Below are 26,063 nucleotides of genomic sequence, written 5' to 3'. Positions count from 1 at the left end.
CATTCATGCATTAATCTGTGTCTACAGAATCGCAGCATAAAGTCCATTCATAATTACTCCATTCTTCCGGTACTCATTACAGATGATAAAATAGATGATAAAAGAATAAAGTGCTCGTGTCCACTCTTGTGCTCCCCTTTGGTGTATGTGCGCACCATTTTAATTGGCACGAGCATATGGGATGTGATCAATTCTAGCAGCTGTCCTTTAATCATCTCTAATTATCTTTTGGATTCTCACATGGTAGCTCGCAAGACTTTGTTTTTTAGAACATCAAAGAAATAAGTGGGAGGCCAGACCTATGTCCGGCTTCAAATCAACAAAAAATCTGGGCGTTAGGGGATCCAGAATCTCGTTTCAAGGGAAGATGATTACAGGTGTGAGGAAGGGTGCCACTAGTAGGGACACGTATTGACAATGTTGGAGGAGGGGTACAACTGTAGCCAATCTGACCCTGACAGAAAGACCGGCAGAGACTGATGGTCCATGCCCGGAACAGCTGTGACATCAGTGCGTTTATTCAGCTGACAGGCATTTAAAGTCATCCATACAGGAGAACTCAATCCAGTAAAATCATGTATTTCTGAATTTTTCACATGTATCTTTTATTGTGCTTGTGAGACTTTTCATCACTCGAATATCCTCTACACTCCTTATCCATTGCTGGACCATTAGTGGGTTGGGGGACTAACACAATGCCGGTATACATGACTGTGCTACAGTCTCCAGCTGGCACAATCGGGATTTTTTTTAATAAGATTTTGTCTCAACCTGTGCTTTGCCCATCCCCAGTTTCACAAGCTCACCCCTTCGCTTCCATGCTCTTTAGCCACTGGGGAGAGAACAGTAATATTCAGTACCTCCAGGCGGAAAGAAGGTACCAGTGCTGGTGTTTGGGAACCCATTTATGTCACATGAAGTTGGGGAGAGAATCTTCATCAGTGTGAGCTCTAAGGCCTGGTTCACACCTATGCAGGTTGCAGTTTGCATATTCCAAGTGCATCATGCCTTTTTTAATACACGTTTTTGTTCCATTCAAGCCTATGGAACCAAAAAACCAGAAAAAAGTCCCTGGCCCTTTCTGCAAAACTGAAAATGCAATAAAAAATGCATAGGTGTGAACCAAGCCTTAGTCATGGGTTGGAGGGTTGGAGCTGCCTTTCTTCATCCTGATGATTTAATGGAATGGTGGCATGAAGATACTTATCCCTCCAGTCTTCTATATTGCCTGCTTTCCCCTTTTACCTCAGCCCTTCACTCTCCCCATATTATTTTTTTCTAAGACTTTTCATTATTTTAACCATTACCTCTAATTATTTGATCACAACCTCTTTCCAATAATGTTATATACCTCTTTATTAAATCTTAAAATCACCCTATCTTCATGTTTCACATGTTCCCCAATGTAAAGTAGTACCAATGTCTATCTTCTATATATTCATGGATCATTTACTTAGGGTATCCTTTTGAACTTACATTTTGCTTCAACAGTACATAAAAATAAAATATTTGTAAAAGAAAATAACTGCCATGTTTTTTTTTTTCATTAAAATATTGTATTCGTCTTTCTGCTTATGTCCTTTATTTTTGCATCACTCCACCCACTCCAGTGTCGGTTGTACATCATTGCTCTGCACCATCTTCCTGAGAGTTACAACAGTGGGCAATGTCTCAGCTCTTTGTTTTGGTATGTCCACTTGTAGCCTATCACAGAGACACACAATAGGGTGACAACACAGGAGCACCACTTGTCAGCCTATTACAGGAATTTCCTGGACAAGAGACTTCATGGAAGGCTCAATAAATATTCTATTAAATGAAAACTGCAGATTTAAAAACGCATGTAGGCGTTATTGTAATAGTTGTATTATTGTAATAGTGCTTCAGCCTATTATTACTATTCAGCACGGATGCCCATTATGCTGAGCTGTATTGGGACAAGGATAGCACTGATAGCACTGATAACCGATTACTTGAAGCTTAGCTTCATGGTTGATATGGCAACTGATCCTGTGGAGAGGCGGTCTGTCTATATCAAGTGATTAGGTGGTGTATAAAGCTTGATGAGCTAGGAACCGCTGAAGAAGTCCCCCGTCCACTGGGACGATACACGTACGGGAGAACCACGCTACGTCGGCTGCAGCCACCTTTCATCTATTGTCTGTCAGGAGATGCACAAATGAACGCTGCTTTACCAGGCACTAGGTAATTTTAGTGCCTCGTTTGTAAGTGCAAATGTTTATCTTTCAATAAAAACACTGTGATATACAGAGAGCACTATATATCTTTTATTGATTCTTACATGGTATGGTGTATTGATCCCATATTGAGCTGGGGAATTCAGCTGTTTGTTTGGAGCGGAGCAATCCGCACAACTTAGGATCTCCATAGAGGCAATCAGCATTCATCACACCCAGTTTGGGAAGGCTTGTTTAACCTATCTGTTTAATCAGGGGTCCATTGAATGAGGTAAGTGGCTTGTGTTATTTATGGTGGAGGCACTTCTATTGACACACATAAATGAGAAGTATATAACCACGCTTTGGGGATCTATTTCTTCTTGTTCTTCTGGCCATTTTCTCTTCAATAAGGACTGTTTTATGTAATTCCATTAAGGACTATTCCGTTTTTTAGTGTGCTTTGTGTAATATTTGAAATCTTTGTTTGAATTTTTAGTGTTGCACTGTTTTATCTAAAGTTACACATCTAGGATTTGAAATATTGGCCTTGAGTGCATAGCTGCTTATAAGTAATATATTGTATTGTGCTGAATGACCCCCATCTATTTGAACTCAGGTGGAACCAACCGAGTATTTTTTGTAACCTTATGTGGGACATGGTGGTACAGTGGTAGATCACCTGCTGGGGAAATTAGAGTTACGCTTACCGGTAACGTCTTTTCCAGTAGTCTTTCAGGACAGCCACTATGAGAGATAGACTCCACCTCTTCCTCTGGAAACACTGCGCCAGCCCATAAATTCTTACTTCCCCTGCCGGACCTCAGTTTATATCGAGAATACCTCCGGCCAGCTGGGGAGACACAAGAACACATTAATAACATATTTATCAAATACCATTATCTTGCTGCGCTCTGGACTTTTGTAAGACTCCCCCCAATTTTCGGGTGGGAACTAGGGCTGTCCTGAAAGACTACTGGAAAAGACGTTACCGGTAAGCGTAACTCTAATTTTCCCTAATCGTCTTTCAGGACAGCCACTATGAGAGGATAAGCGAGCACTTACCAGTTAGGGTGGGACTACAGCTTGCAAAACCTTTCGCCCAAAGGTTTGCTCACCTGCCGACACCAAATCCACTCTGTAGTGTTTTACGAAAGTGGAATAGCTGGACCATGTTGCTGCTCTGCAAATCTGCTCTGGCGTTGCTCCCGCTCTTTCTGCCTGGGAGGCTGCCATAGCTCTAGTGGAGTGTGCTTTAATACCCACTGGGATTTCTTTCCCTGCAACTAAATAAGCCTGCTCGATGGCTACTCTGAGCCACCTAGCAATAGTGCGCCGGGACGCTTTACAACCTTTTCTGGCCCCGGAAAATAAAACAAATAAGGAATCTGACCTTCTGAATGCCTTGGTCAGTTCCAGATAGTGTAGGATACATCTCCTAACATCTAAATAATGAAACTTTAGTTCCTTCTCACCGGAGGGATTGGGACAAAAAGAGGGCAAAACAATTTCCTGGCTTCTATGAAAGCTGGATGCCACCTTCGGCAAAAAGGCTGGATCGGTCTTTAAAACTATCCGATCCGGAAAGATAACACAAAAGGGAGCCCTGACTGATAAGGCCTCCATCTCACTGACCCTCCTGGCAGTTGTTACTGCTACCAGGAACACTGTCTTCAGAGTAAGCTCTCTCAGAGAACACTCCTTTAAAGGCTCAAAGGGGGGTCCAGTTAAGCTCTGCAAAACTAAAGATAAATCCCATCTGGGAAAGGACAGACCCTGGACCGGTCTCTGTCTGGACAGGGACCTAAAGAACCTAACTACCCATGGGTTGGCAGCCAAATGATCCTCCAAATAAACACTGAGGGCTGATACTTGACCCCTAAGGGTACTAATGGATAAGCCCTTATCTGCCCCGCATTGTAAAAATTCCAACACTGCGGAGGAGGTTCGTACTGGGAAAAAGCTCTCTGCGCACCACTTGTTGAAACGTAACCAGACCCTTTCATAGATCTGGCGAGTTTCCTTCTTCCTACTGTCCAGGAGGGTAGAAACTAGTCTCTCTGAGAATCCTTTAGATTTTAATAAACCCTCCTCAGTAGCCAGGCCGCTAACTTCCACTGGCGTACCTGTGGGCATAGGACTGGCCCCTGAGAGAGGAGATCCTCCCGAGGGGGCAAGAGCAGGGGAGGTTCTACCGCCAACTGCTTTAGCACTGAGAACCATGCTCTCTTTGGCCAATGTGGAGCCACCAGAATCAGAGATGTGCTTTCCATCTGAAACTTTCTCAGAACTGCTGGCAACAACACTGTAAGGTGGGAAGGCATAGCAAGTTCTGAAATGGCAATTCTGGCTCAAAGCGTCCACCCCTAGAGCTCCCTCTCCCTTTTTTAGGGAGAAAAAACAGTGGGTTTTTGCATTGTTTTTGGACGCGAACAGGTCCACCTCTGGAGACCCCCATCTCTTTACTATGAGATTGAAGACCTCCTGGTTGAGAACCCAATCGCCCTCCCTCAGCCTCTTTCGGCTGAGAAAATCTGCTACTACGTTTTCCTCTCCCCTCAGGAAAACGGCTGAGAGCGAAAGGGTGTAGGTTTCGGCCCAGGACAGAATCTCTGTCGCTAAAGACAACAGGGCTCCGCTTCTGGTGCCACCCTGTTTGTTCACATAGGCCACTACGGAAGAGTTGTCCGACCGCACCTGAATGTGGTGACCCCGGAGCTCTTCTTTGAAGAATCTGAGGGCTAGCCCACTGCCCTTAGTTCTTTCCAATTGGACGATCGAGTCAACTCGCCGTCCTCCCAAGTGCCCTGGGCTAGAAGGGAACCCAAATGTGCCCCCCAACCTTTTCCACTTGCATCTGTGGTTACTACCCGAGAAACCGGGATGAGCCACAGACGACCTTGCGACAGATTTGTCACTTTCCTCCACCACCAGAGGGATCTCTTTACCTGGTGGGGAATATGTACTAGGGTGTCTAGGGCCTCCTGACTGTGGTCCCACACCCCTAGGATGAAGATCTGTAGGGGACGAAAGTGTAACCCTGCCCACTGCACTGCTGGAAGGGTGGATGTAAGAAGACCCAGTACTGACATCAGAACCCTTATGGAAACCAGCTGGTTGCTCTGAAGAGAGGCCACCGCACTGTCCAGTTTTCGTACCTTTTCTCTTGGCAGAAAAACTCTCAACAGTGTTGAGTCCAACAGGAAACCTAGATAGGAGATCTGTTGTGAGGGGATCAGGCTGGACTTTTCCAAGTTCAGAAGCCACCCCAGGTCTGTAAGGACCCTTTTGGTTAGATCCAGATCCTTGACCAACTGTGTTGGGGATGCTGCAAACAGAAGCAGGTCGTCCAGGTAGGCAATTATACATACCCCCTGGAGCCGAAGAAAGGCCATGGCTTCTGCCAGGACTTTGGTAAAAATGCGGGGTGCAGAGGATAGCCCGAATGGCAGGGCCTGAAACTGAAAGTGTACTGTTTCTCCGCCCAGATCTATGGCAAGGCGTAGAAACTTCTGCGAGGCCTCCGCTATAGGGATGTGTAAATACGCGTCCCTTAAGTCCAGAGATACCATGAAGCAGTTGTGGGGGAGAAGCGCTTTTACTGAAAAGATCGATTCCATGCGGAATCTTTTGTATGTCACAGAAGCGTTCAGGGGCTTTAAGTTCAGAATCAACCTGAACTTCCCTGAGGGTTTTTTCACTATGAAGATGTGAGAATAAAACCCCCTTCCCTCTTCTGCTTTTGGGACCCTGAGAATAACATCCTGATTCTCCAATTCCCTCAGAGCTTCTAGCAAGGCCTCAGCCTTTACCATGCACCTGGGTAGATGCGTGACAAGGAGCCTTTGAGGGGGTGGTCTTAGGAATTCCAAGAGGTACCCCCTTCTTATTACCCCTAAAATAAATTGATTGGGGGATATTGTCTCCCACTGTGGAAGAAAGGCCCCCAGTCTTCCTCCCACTGTAGCTGGAAAGTCACTGGGTTTTACGGGGCTGGATAGGAGGGCGAAAAATCGCCCCTCCTCTGCCCCTGCCTTTTTGGGGCCAGGTTTTCTTTTTCCCCTCTGGTTTAGAGGTTTCCCTACGCCCCTGCGGGCGAAACCCCTTTTTTGTTGGTACGGGGGTTTTCCGTTTGAGAGGAAAGGACTTTTTCCTGTCCGCTGTCCGGTCTAGAACCGTCTCTAGCCCTGGGCCAAACAGGAGGTCCCCCGTCAGGGGTATCCCACATAGCTTTATCTTGGAGGCATTATCCCCTGGCCATGTTTTTAACCAGAGGGCCCTTCTGGCCGAATTGGCTAGAGCCGCCGTTCTGCCCGACATGCGGACGGACTCAGCAGAGGCATCAGCTATGTAAGTGATCCCTCGCAGCATAGTAGGGAAGGATGACAGAATGGTTTCCTTATCTGTGCCTGCCTCAATATGTTGTTGGATCTGTGAGAGCCAGTGCTCTAAATTGCGAGCCACAACTGTAACTGCCATTTCAGGCTTTAAATTGTCGATAGCCGAGTCCCACGTCTTTTTAAGCAGGGAGTCAATCCTTTTGTCCATGACATCTGCCAAGGCCCCCATGTCTTCAAACGCCAAATCTGTGTGTCTGGAGACCTGGGAGAACGCGGCATCCAATTTGGGACTTTTATTCCAAAGGCATGCCGGGTCCTCTGAAAATGGGAACCTTCTTTTGAGGGATCTAGATAAAAAGGGTTTTCTCTCCGGATCCTGCCACTCTTTTCTAACTGTTTCCATTAAAACTTCGTGTACTGGAAACACCCTTCTTTTTGGCTCCCCTAAACCTGAATACATTTGGTCATGCAGGGTTAGGGGCTTTTTATCCGTCTGGATACCGAGGGTTGCATAAATTGCCTTTAAGAGGTCCTCTACCTCATCAAGGGATAACTTATATCTGGAGGCTTTCCTGGACCCGTCCTGGTCCTCCCCCTCGGAACCCTTCTGGGAATCGGAAGAGGAACTGTCTGGAAGTTCCCTACCTGTCCCTGAAGGGCCTGCAACCTCTGTCCCCCCTGTACTAGCAGGTTGGACTGGAGCAGAACTCTGTGCTAGAGGTGGGGTTGTATCCTGGGGAGATGGACCCGTGGGAAGCTGAAATTTTTCAAAAAGGGACCTAAAAGAAGAGAAGGTGGACGAGAGCTCCTTGACTGAAGCTGCTAGTCCTGACTCCTGTTCAGATTCCCTTTCCCTAACGAGGGAGTCAATACAGCCTTTGCACAACACTTTGGTCCAAGATTCCCCTAAAATGTCCCTACAGGAGGCACACTTCTTTTTAGAGCTATGCGTAGACCTAGTTTTTTCCGTAGCTTTCTAAAAAAAAAAGGAAAAAAGAAAAAAACAGAAAAGACAAAGTCAATCAAAAGCTCGGGATACAACCCTGGGAGTGCACTAGACCCTTTTTTTAAACGAAGGGATCTGAGCCTCCCCTCCCCCCTGGCCACCCAGGGGGTCTGCCCCCCCACCCATGATAGAACCATACATTGGGGTGGGGGGATCCTAGATAGAGAGTACCCCTCCCCAGGGCGCTCTTACCTTAGGAATGCTGGAGATAGAGTCTGTCGTTTGAGCCTCAGCTTCCGACATGACTGCAGGTGGCTGCTTACTACAGAGTTCCACGTTGCCTGTGCACGTTCTGAACTCATCTCCAGCTTGTGCCCGGCCCTCCTATCAGCTCCACGACCCGGAACCGGAAGTCGATTGTATTTCGAGGTCAAGCCTTCGTTTCCGCCGGATACGACGTCGCCCGTCGTTCGGCCCGCTCGGTTCAAAGAAAGAAAAAAAAAAGGGGGCGGACTGTACCCATGTACAGGGAAATCTTCCGAACGGCTTGCCAGCTGCGTCCCTGTAGACGCGATAGGAGTCCCCCACGATCTGAAGCCACGCTCGACTCGGAAGGGGTGGCAGTACCTGGTGAGGTAAGTAAACCGTTCGACCCGTCCGACACGCGGACGTTGGTTTCGAACGGTTTGAACCCAGCTTTCTCCAAACGAAGCCCCTGCTTCTTTCAACCGGGTTCTTTTAACGACAAAACGGCCACAGCCTCCCCAGCTGATCGGCCTGGTTCCTTGCACAGTGTCTCCCCGCCGGAGGAAACACTAATAACTGAGGTCCGGCAGGGGAAGTAAGAATTTATGGGCTGGCGCAGTGTTTCCAGAGGAAGAGGAGGAGTCTATCTCTCATAGTGGCTGTCCTGAAAGACGATTAGGGAAAATTCGGTACCACATTACATAGGGGGCTATTTATAAAGGGAGATCTAGTGGATAAAGCCATCTTTTACAATGGAATGGTGTGCTACAGCAAAGCTAGATACAACACTGGAGCAGTGGGCAGAAGATATGTCCCCTTAAAGTGTTACAAAACCCACAACAGTAAAATCAGTCTGTATATTCAGTAAAGCATGCTTGTTATGCTCACTATGGAACCTAATGGCTTAATTCTCTGCATTGTGTGAAAAGGCTGTTAGATTCTATGTTCTCTGATCTTCTTCTTCTACTGTCCCCAATCCATCTCCTGATAAGACAGAGCCTTTGGAGTCACTCTGCACATGCTCAGTTTGGTTTGTATTGCTAGAGCGCTTATTTTCTTTTCTTGGGAGGGTGCATGTGATCAGCACACAGCACTGTATGGACAAAAGGTCAGGAGTCATGCAGCTTTATAGGACAGTCAGAGTAGAAGGAAAACTCTCCCTACAAGCTTTAACTAGACACTGATAGAAGTCACAAGTCTGATATATACAGCTGATGTGAAAAGGTATTAAGCAGTTTATACTTACCAAAATAATTGCATTTCCCTGTTCTGTGTACTGTGGGAGACCAGATACACCGAATGCAGGGTCCTGGGTTTAGTAACACTTTAAACATTTTATTTTCTATAAAAATAACAAACATGTTCTATTTACCTGCTCTGTTGTAGTGGATTTGTACAGAGCAGTGTGGATTCTCCTCTTCTTGGGTCCCTCTTCTGTGCTCCTGGCACCTCCCTGCCGTTTAGTGCCCCCACAGTAAGCAGCTTGCTATGGGGGCATCCAAGCAGAGTCACAGCTCCCTGTGTCCATTCAGACATGGAGCCGTTGGCATGGCCCCCTCTCTCTCTTGATAGGCTAGCTGACTTTGATTGAGCGGGAGCCAATGGCACTGCTGCTGTGTCTCAGCCAATCAGGAGAGAAAGTCTCGGCCTGGCGGCGACACTCGTGGACATTGCTGGACGGAGATAGGGCTCTGGTAAGTATTAGGGGGGGCGAGGGGGGGGGGGGGCTGCTACACACAAAAGGCTTTAGAATGCATTAAGATAAAAAAATTAAAAAAATAAAATAAAAAACGGCTTACCAGTCCTTAGATGAGGACATGGATATTTTATTATCATTCCAAAAATACGTTGTACAAGAAGGGAACAAAATAAGGTACTCAGGTCTCAGTGAACAATAATAAAAATCAAGAAAAAAAGAAAAATAAGTATGCAAGCATAAGTATGAATAAAATGTGAAGATAAATATTAATAAATACTCATTTGTTATATCTGAGCAACAACTAAACATAAAAATCAACAGGATACACAATTATATTCCTATATTAAACATAAAGTACTGCATGGTCATTCTCAATTTGCAGCAATGCCCAAAAGTAGTAATATTAATATTAGCAGCAATAATTCAGGCATCAGAGCAATGTTCCTCAGCCTGGTGGTTCTAGTACTAATGCTATGTAACTTCTGACCTAACAAGAAGGGGAAAAATAGTCCATAAGCTGGATGGGAAGAGTCTCTCATAATGTTGGGGGCCATCTTCCTATACCTGCTGTTAAAGTGGTTGTAAACCCTCCCCTACAACTTTGTCCCATGTGAATCAGCATAAAAAACCCTAATGAACACTGCTTGTAGATCTCTCCTTACTTGCTTAGTATTGTTGTTATCCTTTTTGTTCTTTAGAATGATGTCACTGAGCATGCCCAGATCTCCCCCGATTTATGGTACGGCACAGCACTGAACTCCCAGCAGGCTGCTAATCACTCAGAGCTTCCTGCTACACACCATGTGACCATGTGACATGACATACAGTGTAAAGCAGGGAATGGGACAGCAGTACTGCAGTCTTATCAGCTGAAGCTGATAGGACTCATACAGGCAAACATTAGGTAATCAGCACAAGTAAATACTATGAAATAAACAAGTCAGCTATGAACAGGGAAGCAGGGTTGCCATAGAAACGTTGGATTGAGAAGGAGGCTTGGTTAACAGTACAGGAAGTGCTCAATGTAAGGGCGGAAATACACTCTACTGTGGACTCAGAAAACAATACTTAAAGAGGAAGTAAACCCTTACAAACCACTTTGACCTACAGGTAAGCCTAGATTAAGGCTTACCTGTACGTCCAAGAAATATCTCCTAAACCTATATGGTTTAGGAGATATTTGCCCGAAAACGGGCACCGCTGTCTACGGCGCATGCGCCGTAGACAGCGGCGCGCAGGCGCACTAAACGCGGCAGTTCCAAGAATGGAGCTGCCGCATTTGTCGACTCCCGTGCGCATGCGCGGGAGTGACGTCATCGCGGCTTTGCCGAATGACAGCGGCGGAGCTGCGAGACGCCACTCCCGTGCGCATGCGCGGGAGTGACGTCATCGCAGCTTCGCCGCTGTCATTCGGCGGAGCTGCGAGACGCCACAAGCAAGATGGATGCGGCGGACTACAGGGGACAGCGGCGACTTCGCTGGCTCCTGTGTCAGGTAAGTGACACATAATGGGCTACTATGCGATGCATAGTAGTCCATTCTGCTTTACCTTTGCAGGGAAAAAAAAGAGGAAGTAAACTCATCAGGGTTTACTTCCTCTTTAAGATGGCGCTGCCTAACCCCTGGAAACAAGTTTTTTAAAGTTTCTTTAAACAGTAAGTAATTTGCGATTTAGGCTGGATTGCAGTGGCTATAGTTTAATAATTACTTATTATAATGGACTAAATGAAAAAAAGCATCAGAGTGGGAGAGTTTACTTCCTCTTTAATACTGCTGTCAATAATACTCCGGACAGTCTTTACCACCCACTGCAGTGCCTGTTTATCCACAGCAAAGCAATTACCATACCAAACTGTAATGTAAGAAGTACGAATGCTTTCCACCACACACCTATAAAATGAGACAAGGGCTAAAAGTACCAAGGCCAGCACACTTAAAGTTCTTTAAAAAGTAAAGTGGTTGGCTTTATTGGTGCTCTAGATGAGGTAGTCATATCTGTGATACTGCCAATGTCCCTACTAGGGATGAGCCGAACACCCCCCGGTTCGGTTCGCACCAGAACTTGCGAACGACCCCCGCGTTCGGTACGAACGTTAGAACCCCATTGAAGTCTATGGGACTCGAACGTTCGAATTGGAAAGTGCTAATTTTAACGGCTAATATGCAAGATAGTGTCCTAAAAAGGGTTTGGGGACCTGCCTCCTGCCTCAGGGATCATGGGTCACTGCAAAAAAAAGTTTTAAAAACTGCCGTTTTGGCGGGAGAACTGATTTTAATGACGATTAAAGTGAAAAAAAAAAAGTGAAATATTCCTTTAAATATGGTGCCTGGGGGGTGTCTGTAGTATGCCTGTGAAGTGCCACGTGTTTCCCGTGTTTAGAACAGTCCCTGCACAAAATGACATTAAACGGAAATAACACCATTTAAAACTGCTTGCGGTTTTAATGTTATATCTGGTTCCTGCAATATGGTTGAAAATCATTGAGAAACATGGCATGGGTAGCCCTCCCTGCCCATTAACAGCCTATTTGGGTCTTGTACGCATATTAAGGGGAACCCCGTACCCATATTAAAAAAAGGAAATGCGTGTGGCCCCCAGGCCCTATATACTCAGAACAGCAGTATACAGGCGGTGCAAACAAGACAGGGACTGTGTAGGTTTGTTGTGTTAAGTTGAATCTGTTTGTCATTTTCAACCGGTACATTTTTAAAGTGTAGCTCCAGTCAAAAAAACTATCTTTAAGCTTTTTGGAAAACATAGGGAAGGGTTATCACCCCTGTATAATTTGTTTTGTCGTCCATCTTTTTTCATCTCACTTGCTGCTGTCTCCTTGCGTTTGCAAGTAGGAGATGTTTGTAAGTTGGATGTTTGAAAGTAGGGGCCTGCCCTATATTATAGCGGTATGTACTGGGTACAGAGCACGCAGACAGCACGCACTCCTAACACTACTGACTGCAAGCTCTATTATTAACCACTTGTTAGCCCAATGTTTGCATAAAGTGAAAGATGAAGTTATGCTGAGTAAATAGATATCAAACATGTCACTCTTCAAAATTGCACATGCCCGTGGAATGGCGCCAAACGTCGCTACTTAAAAAATCCCCATAGGCTACGCTTTAATTTTTTTTTTACTGGTTACATGTTTTGAGTTGCAGAGGAGGTCTAGGACTAGAATTATTGCTCTCGCTCTAACATTCTCGGCGATACCTCACATGTGTGGCACATGCGAGCACATGGGGAAATGGGCGCTTTAATTTTTATTTTATTTTTTTATTGTTCATTTTACTTTATTTATGTTAGTTTGACATTTTTTTCCCCAAAAATATATTTTTGATCACTTTTATTCCTATTACAAGAAATGTAAACATCCCTTGTAATAGGAATATGGGGTGACAGGTCCTCTTTACAGTGAAATCTGGGGGGGTCAATATGACCCCACATCTCACCTCTAGGCTGGGAAGCCTGAAATAAAAAATAAAAAAAAGATTCTGGCTTTGATCGTACTGGCGAGTTGGTAGAAGCACCGGAGGGCGGTGAGGGGTGGGGGGCGTCTATGGCTGGGTATTTCAGGGTATCACCGAGTATGGCTGGGTATGGCAATTTATGGCAGGGTATTACAGAGTATTGGCGGGGTATTGGCGGGGTACTACAGAGTAATAGCAGGGTACTGCAGAGTATTGGGGGGTACTACAGAGTAATGGCAGGGTACTGCAGAGTATTGGGGGTACTGCAGAGTAATGGCGGGTACTGCAGAGTAATGGCGGGTACTGCAGAGTAATGGCGGGTACTGCAGAGTAATGGCGGGTACTGCAGAGTAATGGCCGGGTACTGCAGAGTAATGGCCGGGTACTGCACTGCAGAGTAATGGCAGGGTACTGCACTGCAGAGTAATGGCAGGGTACTGCACTGCAGAGTAATGGCAGGGTACTGCACTGCAGAGTAATGGCAGGGTACTGCACTGCAGAGTAATGGCAGGGTACTGCACTGCAGAGTAATGGCAGGGTACTGCACTGCAGAGTAATGGCAGGGTACTGCACTGCAGAGTAATGGCAGGGTACTGCACTGCAGAGTAATGGCGGGGTACTGCACTGCAGAGTAATGGCGGGGTACTGCACTGCAGAGTAATGGCGGGGTACTGCACTGCAGAGTAATGGCAGGGTACTGCACTGCAGAGTAATGGCAGGGTACTGCACTGCAGAGTAATGGCGGGGTACTGCACTGCAGAGTAATGGCGGGGTACTGCACTGCAGAGTAATGGCGGGGTACTGCACTGCAGAGTAATGGTGGGGTACTGCACTGCAGAGTAATGGCGGGGTACTGCACTGCAGAGTAATGGCGGGGTACTGCACTGCAGAGTAATGGCGGGGTACTGCAGAGTAATGGCGGGGCACTGCAGAGTAATGGCAGGGTACTGCAGAGTATGCACTGGTATTGCAGAGTATTGGCAGGGAATTGAGGGGTTAAATTCGGTGAGCAGCGATGTGGGCACTGCAGATGCAGCCCACATCGCTGCTGACACCGATCTCTTTCCCCTCCGCTGTACCGATCGGTACAGAGAGGGGAGGGAGGAACAGGCGTCATAACATGACGCCGGTTTGTTTCCAAGTGATCACTCCGTCATTTGACGGAGCAATCACGTGGTAAACGGCCGCTATGAGCGGCCGTTTACCGTGATGCGACCCGGCGGTCACGGATGCTCTCGAGTGCGCACACCTCGGGGGCACGCGAGAGCAGAATTCTGGGAGGCCGTTAATTAACGGCCTCTCAGAGTTAAACAACCCCCCTGAAGCCGTTAATCGGCAATGGGCAGTTGTTAAGTGGTTAAAGCTAGATCACTAGCTATATAGGTGAGGTGAATATAGTGGTGTATACTGCAGTCAGGGCACAGACAACAACCACTAAACAGCAGCAAGATAGGAAATCAGCCAAAAACGATTGGTGTGTACTGTGTTGAAGGTACACAGAACACCCACTGCTTCAGATGCTAAGTAACACACTACACGAGGCCGCCTCAAAGGCGGCCTTATATAGTGTGGGGCGTGCACTACACAGCCTGAGCTATGATTGGCCACAGGCAGGATGCCTGTGGCCAATCATGGCTCTCCTCGCTTCCGGCGCTGCGATTGGCCAAGCATGCGGGGTCACAGTGCATGCTTGGCCAATCATGGGGCAGCAATGCACTGCGCCACCGCAGTGCATTGTGGTCCGCGCGCGCGTCACTCGAATTTTGACGCGAACGGCCCAAACGTTCGGAATTCGCCGAACGGCCGAACAGCCAATGTTCGAGTCGAACGTACGTTCGACTCGAACACGAAGCTCATCCCTAGTCCCTACACATGCTTAGTGGACATTGGTGGAAAAGTGAACTTGCTGCTCTGAGTTCAAATGCATTGCCAGACCTGAACGTGGAATCACAAGCTTTCAGCAGATAGAGGTCCTCTGCATTCATCCAGGGTTTCTAGTTAGTGTAGACAGCAAATGATCTAGTTGTAGTAACATCATTAACACACTTGCTAATAAGCCCATTACGGATTATGCATATTCCTCCAGGTCCACACCTTGCTGCTTCTTTAAAGATGCGACAATTAGTATGTTCAAAATAGTCCTATAACATTGCAGCAGCATCACTGGGCCACACCACAATATTCTAAGTAAGTTGTCAGTGTACTAACTTTTAGGAAGAGGCGGTAGGCAGGAACCAACATGAAGACAATGTGGTCAGAAAAAATAAGACAGGGACAATGGATAGCTCTATATGCCCCCTGTCTATTTGTATATACTGAATAAAGAGTGATCACTCCTCAGGTGACAATAGTGACATGCTAATTAAACTTTGGTAGAGAGTCTGTCAAGTTGACATGATTAAAATTGCAGTACAGCAATCATATAGAGAGCCTCTGGGTGCCTTTTTTGAAATGAGCAACGTTATCATGAAGTTCCTTTGGTGCATCATTAGCCTTAGCACTCGGGGGAACAGCAATAATGAACACTACTGTAAACTCACGTGGCTGGCATTTTACTGTTAGCCCTTGTACACACGGTCGGACATTCTGAAAACAAAATCCGTCAGTCCGTTCAGACGGATTTTGTCTGAAACTGGTGTTGCATACACACAGTCAGACAAAGTTGTCGGAAAATCCGATTGTTCGGAACGTGATGGCGTTCGTTCGTTACGACGGGACTACGTTCAGGCAAGTAGCCAATAGCTTTGGTCTCGTAATTTGATCTGAGCATGTGTGGCACTTTGTCCGTTCAGAATTCTCTACAAACGGATCATGTTGTCGGAAAATTTTATATCCAGCTCTCAAACTTTGTTGGTCAGACATTCTGACGGAAAAAGTCAGATGGAGCCCACACACGGTCAGATTATTCGACAACACAGTTCGATCGGACATTTTCCATCAGAATTTCCGACCGTGTGTACAAGGGTTTAGATATTCTACAGTGACTGGCAGCCACAAAACGGTGTGCAGCAACTTTTGTTAGTAAAAATACAAAGACCACCTCCTCAAGTTCTCCCCTACTAGTGATTACAGTCTACTCGGAAAAGTAGCATCCAATCAAGTTGGAAAGTCAAGTTCAGAATGTTTATTTCATCCAAGCTTCCCTCAGGAGAAAAAGACAACAGTTCCACATCTCCTAAAAAGCATTCAGGTTAAATCAGACCCATTTTATCTCTTCTGGTCAATGTAACCGAACATTCGCCAGAAAGAGTAAATGAATATCTAGGCTGGTATTCCTAAGCTTAGCCAACAAACTGGACCATTTACCCCTCATCTACTTCCTTGAAAACTGACTCCGCTTACCTCTCTAAGCCATGGTAGTCCGTTAGGTCTGTCTGCTACTGCTGGACCACAGAAGCTGCAGTCTGCTAAGCACTGCTCTGAATAATAGAAATGAGGCATATCTTTATAAATATGTAGAAGTCTGTCTGGACTGTACCTTATTGGCCAAGTTACAATGTACATAATCTCTACACCCTTTACCATAACCAAGAGCCACCAAACCATCTGAACTACTATGACAGGTAAACTGATGCTGTTGCTGAATTTGTTTTCTTTTCCCAGGCCAAGTAAATTTTCCTCAAGCACTGATAAATATCCGTTGATCCTACCGGAAATCAGCTTTCCCAACTATCGTACAACATACTTCAAAAACCTAATCCCTATGTGATCAGAATGAGGAGCAGGGGAGGTTTTTGTAGCCCAAAGCAGAAGTGAAGCCTAGGTTGATAATGATGCTCCAGCATAGATACAGTGCAGTAAATTAATCTGATCACACTTTAGAACAGGAAATGTGTTGCTAGCAGGAACAGCAGGTGAAAAACAAAAAAAGCCTGTAAATGGAAATCAATGCAGGCACCACATCAAATGACTGGTAAGCTGCAACATATGACATTTTTGAAATGCAGTATTCACATGCATAGCAGGGCCCAGACTAGGGGAGGGGGCAATACTGTGGGCAAACTTTCCTCTCCCCTGAAGCTGCCACTGGAGAGATCACATAACCAGACCCGGAGCGCCCTCAGAATAGGTACGTATAAGCATTTTCCTTTTACAGGTAGTTAATATAGGATTTAGAAGGGGGTGGGAGCAGATTTAGGCATAGTTAGCAATAGCCTGGAATTCTACTTTAAATGAAATGGGGAAAAAACTGAGTTCACCAGTCTGGCTGTGCAATCTGGAAATGGTGCCTTGGCGAGCAACACTTTGTAACAGTAAGGCCGCGTACACACGCGCGGACTGTTCGCCCAACTTTGTCCGTCCAACAGTTTCGGCAAACAGTCCGCTCAAACTTAGCATGGACGGACATGGCCACACACGACGGACGAACAGTTTGCTGAAACCGCGCGCGATGACGTGAACGGCACGTACGACGGGACGAAAAATACGACGTCCTATACACTGCATTATAGCTTTCGGCGTGAAAATCCTTTCTGAGCATGCGCGCAACTTTGTTTGACGAACAAGCCTACACACGAGCGGACTGTTCGCTGAAACAAGGTTTCAGCGGACAGTTTTACGGAATTTCCGAAAAACCTTGTCCGTCAAACTGTCCGCTGAAACTGTCCGCTGAAAGCCCACACACGAGCGGACTGTCCGCCCAAACACTGTTCAGCGGACAAAGTTGGGCGAACAGTCCGCGCGTGTGTACGCGGCCTAATACACTTCACCTATATGTACTTCAACTGTATTTAGCTGTAGTTCAGCTATATAATCACTTACCCAAGTACAGATATTTGCCATTTTCATCCTTCTCTGCCAGTGGGCTTCCTTCTTTCTCCATTTCTTTCCTATAACGTTTAATGTTTTTCACCATTAAATCCTTCCTGGTCAGCTCATAGTGGTTGGGGAAGTGATTGACAATTTGGTCGTCAGACAGTCTGAACCCAGTCTCCACACTGAAACAGTTTCTGATAGTCTGAACGCTCATCCTGAAACAGGAGTAAGAAAGTAAGAAGGTTTCCTACTAATTTTACTAAACCTACAACTATATATTATAGTGGCTCAATGGTTAGTTCTATGATCCTGCCGTACTGGGATCCTTCGCATTATGTTACCTCCACATCCATGTACTCCAAGGAGTTCAAACGTACAGCATCTCAAAAAAGTGAGTACATCCCTCACACTTTTTTAAATAGTTATTTTTACATCTTTTCATGTGACAACATTGAAGAAATTACACTTTGCTACAATGTAAAGTAGTGAGTGTACGGCTTGTATAACAGTGTACATTTTCTGTCCCCTCAAAATAACTCAATACACAGCCATTAATGTCTAAACCGCTGGCAACAAAAGTGAGTACACCCCTAAGTGAAAATGTCCAAATTGGCCCAAAAGTGTCAATATTTTGCAGCCACTGTTATTTTCCAGCACTGCCTATACCCTCTTGGGCATGGAGTTCACAGAGCTTCACAGGTTGTCACTGGAGTCCTCTTTCACTCCTCAATGATGACATCACGGAGCTGGTGGATGTTAGAGACATTGTGCTCCTCCACCTTCCGTTTGAGGATGTCCCACAGATGCTCAATAGGGTGTAGGTCTGGAGACATGCTTGGTCAGTCCTTAACCTTTACCCTCAGCTTCTTTAGCAAGGCAGTGGTTATCTTGGAGGTGTGTTTGGGGTCATTATCATGTTGGAATACTGCCCTGCAGCCCAGTCTCCGAAGGGAGGGGGATCATGCTCTGCTACATGTTGGCAATCGCATTCATGGTTCCCTCAATGAACTGTAGCTCCTCAGTGCCAGCAGCACTTATGCAGCTCAAGACCATGACACTCCCACCACCATGCCTGACTGTTGTACTCCCCACCTGGTTGCCACCACACACGTTTGACACCATCTGTACAAATACATTATCTTGGTCTCATCAGATCACAGGACATGGTTCCAGCAATTCATATACTTAGTCTGCTTTTCTTCAGAAAACTGTTTGTGGGCTTTCTTGTGCAGTATCTTTAGAAGAGGTTTCCTTCTGGGATGACAGCCATGCAGACCAATTTGATGCAGCGTGCGGCATATGGTCTGAGCACTGACAGGCTGACCCCCCACCTCTTCAAACTCTGCAGCAATGCTGGAAGCACTCATACAATCTATTCCCAAAGACAACCCCTGGATATGACGCTGAGCATGTGCACTCAACTTCTTTGGTCGACCATGGTGAGGCCTGTTCTGAGTGGAACCAGTCCTGTTAAACCACTGTATGGTCTTGGCCACCATGCTGCAGCTCAGTTTCAGGGTCTTGTCCATTTTCATATAGCCTAGTAGAGCAACAATTATTTTTTTCAGATCCTCAGAGAGTTCTTTGCCATGAGGTGCCATGCTGAACTTCCAGTGACCGTTATGAAAAGGTGAGAGCGATAACACAAAATTTAACACACCTGCTCTCTATTCACACATGAGACCTTGTAACTCTAACGAGTTACATGACATCAGGGAGGGGAAATGGGTAACTGGGCCCAAGTAGGACAGTTTTACTTAGGGGTGTACTTGTTTACATTGTGGCAAAGTGTAATTTCTTCAGTGTTGTCACATGAAAAGATATAATAAAATATAAAAAAAAATTTGAGGGGTGTACTCAATTTTGTGAGATACTGTATACAAAAGTCAATAAGTCCCACCCCATGTAATACTATTTGTTGTATTTAGGGCTGCAACTAACAAATATTTTCATAAATCAATTCGTTGGCCCATTATTTTTTCAATTAAATTGTATAAAAACCTATACAAAGCATGGTGAATAATTTAGTTATGTTGTAAAGTTAAAAAAAAATAAAAATTCTTGAATGTCTATATGCAGTGGTAAATATAAATAACTATATATATATATATATATATATATATATATATACATATATACACACACACACACACACACACTATTAGAGGTTGAATCTGGTACATATCATCAGACTCAGAGATCACATTTTTTTTATTTAAAGAAAAAGAATAATAAAAAAAAAAATGTAGAAAGACCTAAAAGAATTTTTGTATGGATATTTGTACTAATATTCTCATCCAAAAATTGATATGTGTATGGCCAGCATAAGGCATTTAGTAGCAGCAGCATGATTTTTTTCATCACCAGTCATGAGCAGGTAAAAAAAAAAAAAATGTAGGCTTTTATTGTATTGTCACCGCCCGGGGCATGATGGGGCCGTGACGTCATAAGGGGCAGAGTCACCTGATGACATCACCCAGTGACCACGCCCCATGCCTATACAAGTCGTTGCACACCGCGCACATGGCATTACAGTGGGAGAGAGCATTGTGACAACATTGCAAGAAGAGAAGAGGGAAGAAGACGACCGAGAAGATTGAGCCAAAGCTAGCAAAAGAGCAGCAAAAGAGCAGCAAAAGAGCAGAAGATAACGGAGGAGCCGGGCAAAAGACACTGGACATCGGGAGAAGAGGCTTTAAAACCCTGTGTAGAGTTTTTTCTTTGTTTTTTTTACACTTTTTTCTCCCAGGTGAATGGGTAGGGGTACCCCATACTCATTTACATAGCGCGGGGGCCGGGATCTCGCTCATCCCCACCCCCTTTCCTGACCGGCCTGCGTGCTTGGATAAGGGTCTGGTATGGATTTTGGGGGGACCCCATGCCATTTTTTTGCCATAGAGGGTTCCCCTTCAAATCCATATCAGACCGAAGGGCCTGGTATGCTCTTGGAGGGGGAACCCATGCCGTGTTTTTATTAAAAATTTGGCGTGGTGTTCACCCTCAAGATCATCAGAGCACAAGTCGCATGCCGAAGTCGGATCAGGCAAGATGGTGATCCAACTTTAATGATATTCAATAGGCTGAAGTAGGATCAAAGTTGGACCAAAGTAGTACAGGGAGCATTTTCAAAGTCGGACCGACTTGTGTCGGACCAGTTAAGATGGCTCCCATAGGGATACATTGATTTTCACACGTCATGTGACACGAGCTCCCAATGTCGGAGCGTTTGTTGCACCAGTGTGAACCCGGCCACAGTGATCAGTGGCAATTAACCCCTTTGTGCTGCATTAATGACAGTGGAACCATCAGTGTCAATTAACCCCTTTTATGCTACAGCATGAAGGGGTTTTTAAACACTGCCACTAATCCAGCACAAAAGGGGTTAATTGCCACTGGTCAGTAATACATCAGTGAGTACATTAACCCCCTCCATGTGCCACATTACAATTACCACTCATTATCATCATGATAATTACACAGTACAGGTGCGTTGAGCCACAGCACCTGTATTGTGTGATTATCATGATAATGATGATATAGAATGACGGAAAAATTAATCTTTAGGCTTTTTCAAACAGTGTGTGCTGCAGACATGCGTCTAACATGCAGGGCTGTCTTCTACTGGCTTGGGGATGCATAAAGTGTTACAGGCATTGCATTTATTTCTACTGAGACACACAGCCGATATATCCCAATATGTCATGCGTGCGGGTCCCAGAATGCATGCAGGGTGCGTTCAGGGGCCCGCACCAGCATGTCATATTGGGATATATCGGCTGTGTGTCTCAGTAGAAATAAATGCAATGCCTGTAACACTTTAAAATAGTGTCACTGTTTTAAACGAGGTTAGGACTGTATGATACATTAAATACAGTTCTGTAAGCAACACCTAATTTTCTGGCAGAGCCCCCCCTCCCGAGACTAGACTCTGGATCCACCCCTGTATCCACCCCAGCTTCTCTGGGTTCAGATGCTGATCTTCCCTGCACATAGCTCCTAAAACACTTTTTTCTGCCAGTAAATACCTTATACACCCCACTTCCAGTTTCTTGTCTGGTAAAAAGCCTAGGCTTATGACATTATGCACAGCTCTCTTTCTCACTCTTGTGACAGTTTGCTAGGAAGGGAGGGGGGGGGGGTGAGCCATAAGAGGGCTAATGAGAGCTGCCGGTCTGCAGAGCTGTAGGTGTGCCTCTGTGTGTCTGTGGACCACAGGAAGTGAACAGGCAGCCGCTTCAACTGTCCACAGTTAAAATGGTTGCAGCCAGACTCAGTAGAGATTTCTGCAGCATATATAAAATAATATGCAAATGGGTTGGAGGGAAGCTTCAAAATGGCAACGATGTTTTTATTAAAAGTTTTTATTACAAATTATGTGAACAGACTGCAGTTCCTCTTTAAAGTGATTGTAAATGTTGGATTTTTTTTTTTTCAAACAAACTTGTCATACTTACCTGCTCTGTGTAATGGTTTTGCACAGAGCAGCCCAGATTGGCCTATTTTGGGGTTCCCCACTGGTGCTTCTGTCCTACTGCCTATAGAGTACTCCTATAGCAAGCCGCAACATATAGTATAGTGTGACCCTTTAGCAAGGTAAATCACTCACTTCCTTCTCCTGCCCAGGACTACATGTCCCATGAGGTATTGCTCCTCACACATTCACAAGTTCTCAGGCACTGACCTGTATGAACGATGTACTGAGCTGTATGTGTGCTGCACTGTGGTTTCTGATATGTAAACAAATAATGCTTTCTGGGATAAGGAGCCGTTACCCTATAACACATAGTGCCCACGCAAGGATCTACAGGATCTCCAGCGATTATTTTCAAAAAAGTTGCAAATTTAAATACTTGGAAATGACTTATGAATACGCATAAATATATTAAAAATGGTGTGAGATTTTGGTACTTGGGTTTGGCTCTACTCCAGTCTTTTACTGGGTCCACTAGGCTACTTTTACACTGCTCTGTGGCAAAATCGCAGTAAAAATGCATATGAGTTTTTACTTCAATTTTAGCTGTGTTTCAGATGCCTTTGCTATGTGTTCCTGGTGCATTTTTGGGTTGGCTGCACCTGTGAAAAATGAACATGTGACTTAAAACGCACCAAAATCTGTGCTTTTTTACGATTTTTGCCATGATTTCGATTAATTTCAATGAGAAGCTGCGTTTTTGGTATGGTTTTCAAAACTGCACCAAAGATGCAGCATGCAGGACTTGTCAAAATGCACCGCATGCAATGGTGTGAAAAGTCCCAAAGGGATTTAAAAGGAAATGTTTTTCTTGCAAAGAAAAAAAAAGTATCAGTGTAAAAGGGCCATAAATCTAAAATTTAGCAGGCAGGAATTCTTCCTTATTTAAACCCTCACCAGTAGAAATTCCAGTCTTCACTCTCCGACACCTGGACCCATCCTCTCTTCTCAAAATTATTAATTAAAACTGATTTCTCGATATCCGTCACCCACTTCATTTTCCCAGACATGGCCCTGAATGAGAAAAGGGAAAACAGAGATCAGATCATCGAGGATACACAGACCAGGGACAATAGATTGGGTGTTCTGCATTTGACATCAGTGCAATGCAGCTTAGTGGCCAGCAGGAGGAGCTGCTTATCTGCCCATTATAAAGCTCCAGGTATATATATATATATATATATATATATATATATATATATATATATATATGAGATCCATCTGCAGATTTGCATATACAGCCTTTTGGCCCATCTGCAGATATGCATATACAGCTTATTGCCCCATCTGCAGATATGGATGTACAGCCTTTTGCCCCATCTACAGATATGCATATACAGCGTATTACCCCATCTGCAGATATGGAAGTACAGCCTTTTGCCCCATCTACAGATATGCATATACAGCTTATTGCCCCATCTGCAGATATGCATATACAGCTTATTGTCCCATCTGCAGGTTCTCCCGATCTACAGTCCACCTCCATGTCACCAATCTGCAGTGCAGGGATGCAAGACTCCCAGCCATCCCGCAGCCCAGAGAATGAATATCAGTAGAACGATGCAAAACCTAATATATTGCTGCCAGACATCCTTTCCCCTTACAGAGCAAAACCCGACTTGTCCTCCCCCATCTCATCACACACTCACCCTGCAGTCAGCTCTGGGTAACCTCCCTGCCATGGACAGCTCACTCATTACATCCGGGTGGTCTCCATGGTGACCGGGGACGCTGAGAACCACGTGCTCCAGTCTGGAAGGGCTGGATACAAGAAGGGGATCTGTCACCACTTCACACGTCACTGCTGCTGGCAGTGCTAAGTGATTCACTCATCTCAGGAGCTCTTTTGTCTCGCATCAGGTCACTACAGAAGAAAAACAGACAAAACTCTAGCAATTCAGAGATAAACAACATACATTTCTGACATATTGGGGGGCATTTGCTAAAACTGGAGAGTGCAAAATATGGTGCAGGTCTGCATAGAAACCAATCAGCTTCCAGTTTTTTTTGTTTTGTTTTTTCAAAGCTTAAAGGATACGGTCACCTTTTGTACCATTTTACACCCATATTTAGGATGTTACTGTAGTACCCCCCCCCCTCCCCCACCCAGTCCTGCTTTGTGACAGCGAGCTGGGATCTTCTAACCCTTGCTCACTGTCACAATTAAAAAAAAAATGTGGCTGTGCAGGGCTCCGCCCACCTGTCAGTGCCATTCATTCACAGACTTCTGTTAATGTAAAAACTACAAATACGGACAGCTTGTCGGCTTGTAGTTCTCAATGATCTACCAGGGCGGGACATACTAAAAGGAATGACAGAATGGAATGCCCATAGACTTTAACAGGGAGATGGAATGCCCATAGAGAATAATGGAACAAAGTGGAATGCCCATAGAGAATAATGGAAAAAAAATTCAGTTTGTGAAAGACTCTTTTGACATATAAATGTTTTTTTTTTTTTAAAGACCTACTTTTAAATATCAGTGGCCATGTTTAATATTAGATTAGATGGGATTAATGTTGTTTTTTATGGCATAACAAAGGTAAATGACAGAGTGGAATGCCCATAGAGTATAATGGGAAGTAAAATATAAACTCATTTTCAGGCAAATCTGAGTGACATAGCAATTTATCCTTTACCACAGCTGTTCCTCAAGTAGAGTAGAAGATTGTAATATTGAGATTATTTGGGATTACGGCTGTTTTATATTGAATTACAAACATATGACAGAATGGAATGCCCATAGAGTAAAATGGGAAGCAAGATGTGTCCTGGAGTCAAAACCATTGGTCATATCAGATCAATCTTTAGCAGACATACTCTCTATGTTCAGCAGTGATGTCCAAATTTCAAATTAAACGGGATTATTATTGTTTTATATGGAATGACAAGACATATGACAGAGTGGAATGCCCATAGAGTATAATGGGAAATAAAATCTAAACTCATTTTCAGGCAAATCTGAGTGACATAGCATTTCATCCTTTACCACAGCTGTTCCTCAAGTAGAGTAGCAGATTGTAAGATTGGGATTATTTGGAATTACAGCTGTTTTCTATGGAATGGCAGATAAATAATAGAAAGGAATGCCCATAGAGTATAATGGGAAGCAAGATGTGTCCTGGAGTCAAAACCATTGGTCATATCAGATCAATCTTTAGCAGACATACTCTCTATGTCCAGTTGTGATGCCCAAAATTCAGATTAAGTGGGATTATTATTGGTTTCTATGGAATGACATACATATGACAGAGTGGAATGCCCATAGAGAATAATGGGAAGCAAGATGTGTCCTGGAGTCAAAATCATTGGTCATATCAGATCATTCTTTAGCAGACATACTCTCTATGTCCAGTTGTGATGCCCAAAATTCAGATTTAGTGGGATTATTATTGGTTTCTATGGAATGACATACATATGACAGAGTGGAATGCCCATAGAGAATAATGGGAAGCAAGATGTGACCTGGAGTCAGAACCATTGGTCATATCAGATCAATCTTTAGCAGACATACTCTCTATGTTTGTTAGTGATGTCCAAATTAGACATTAAGTGGGATTATTCTTTTTTTCTATAGAATGACAGATAAATAATAAAAAGGAATGCCCATAGAGTATCATGGGGAGCAAGATGTGTCCTGGAGTCAAAACCATTGGTCATATCAGATCAATCTTTAGCAGACATACTCTCTATGTCCAGTTGTGATGCCCAAAATTCAGATTAAGTGGGATTATTATTGGTTTCTATGGAATGACATACATATGACAGAGTGGAATGCCCATAGAGTATAATGGGAAGCAAGATGTGTCCTGGAGTCAAAACCATTGGTCATATCAGATCAATCTTTAGCAGACATACCCTCTATGTCCAGTGGTGATGCCCAAAATTCAGATTAAGTGGGATTATTATTGGTTTCTATGGAATGACATACATATGACAGAGTGGAATGCCCATAGAGAATAAT

The 26,063-nt window shown here is 44.7% G+C and overlaps 1 protein-coding gene across 2 annotated transcripts in view; it reads right to left on the bottom strand.

Annotated features, from left to right (window-relative positions):
• The window catches only part of TTLL1 (TTL family tubulin polyglutamylase complex subunit L1), a 93,857-nt gene extending 69,984 nt beyond the window's left edge, over window positions 1–23,873 (bottom strand). Inside the window, exons 1-3 of one of the 2 annotated variants that reach the window (XM_077469401.1) lie at window positions 23,749–23,873; window positions 22,997–23,113; window positions 17,635–17,843 (exon numbers count right to left, since the gene is read on the bottom strand). In XM_077469401.1, the coding sequence (XP_077325527.1) occupies window positions 17,635–17,843; window positions 22,997–23,109 (322 nt within the window). In that variant the 5' untranslated portion in view covers window positions 23,110–23,113; window positions 23,749–23,873. Of the gene's footprint in view, window positions 1–17,634; window positions 17,844–22,996; window positions 23,114–23,668; window positions 23,689–23,748 lie in introns of those variants that run through there. The other variant, XM_077469402.1, reaches the window with a different exon arrangement.
• Between the last annotated feature and the right edge of the window lie 2,190 nt (window positions 23,874–26,063).

Source organism: Lithobates pipiens, unplaced genomic scaffold (assembly GCF_037356315.1).
Source record: "Lithobates pipiens isolate NorthernLeopardFrog02 unplaced genomic scaffold, aLitPip1_a1.2 Scaffold_8, whole genome shotgun sequence".
Lineage (NCBI taxonomy): Eukaryota > Metazoa > Chordata > Amphibia > Anura > Ranidae > Lithobates > Lithobates pipiens.
The sequence above is the reverse complement of the archived record's forward strand: the minus strand, read 5'-3'. Positions and strand labels throughout refer to the sequence as shown.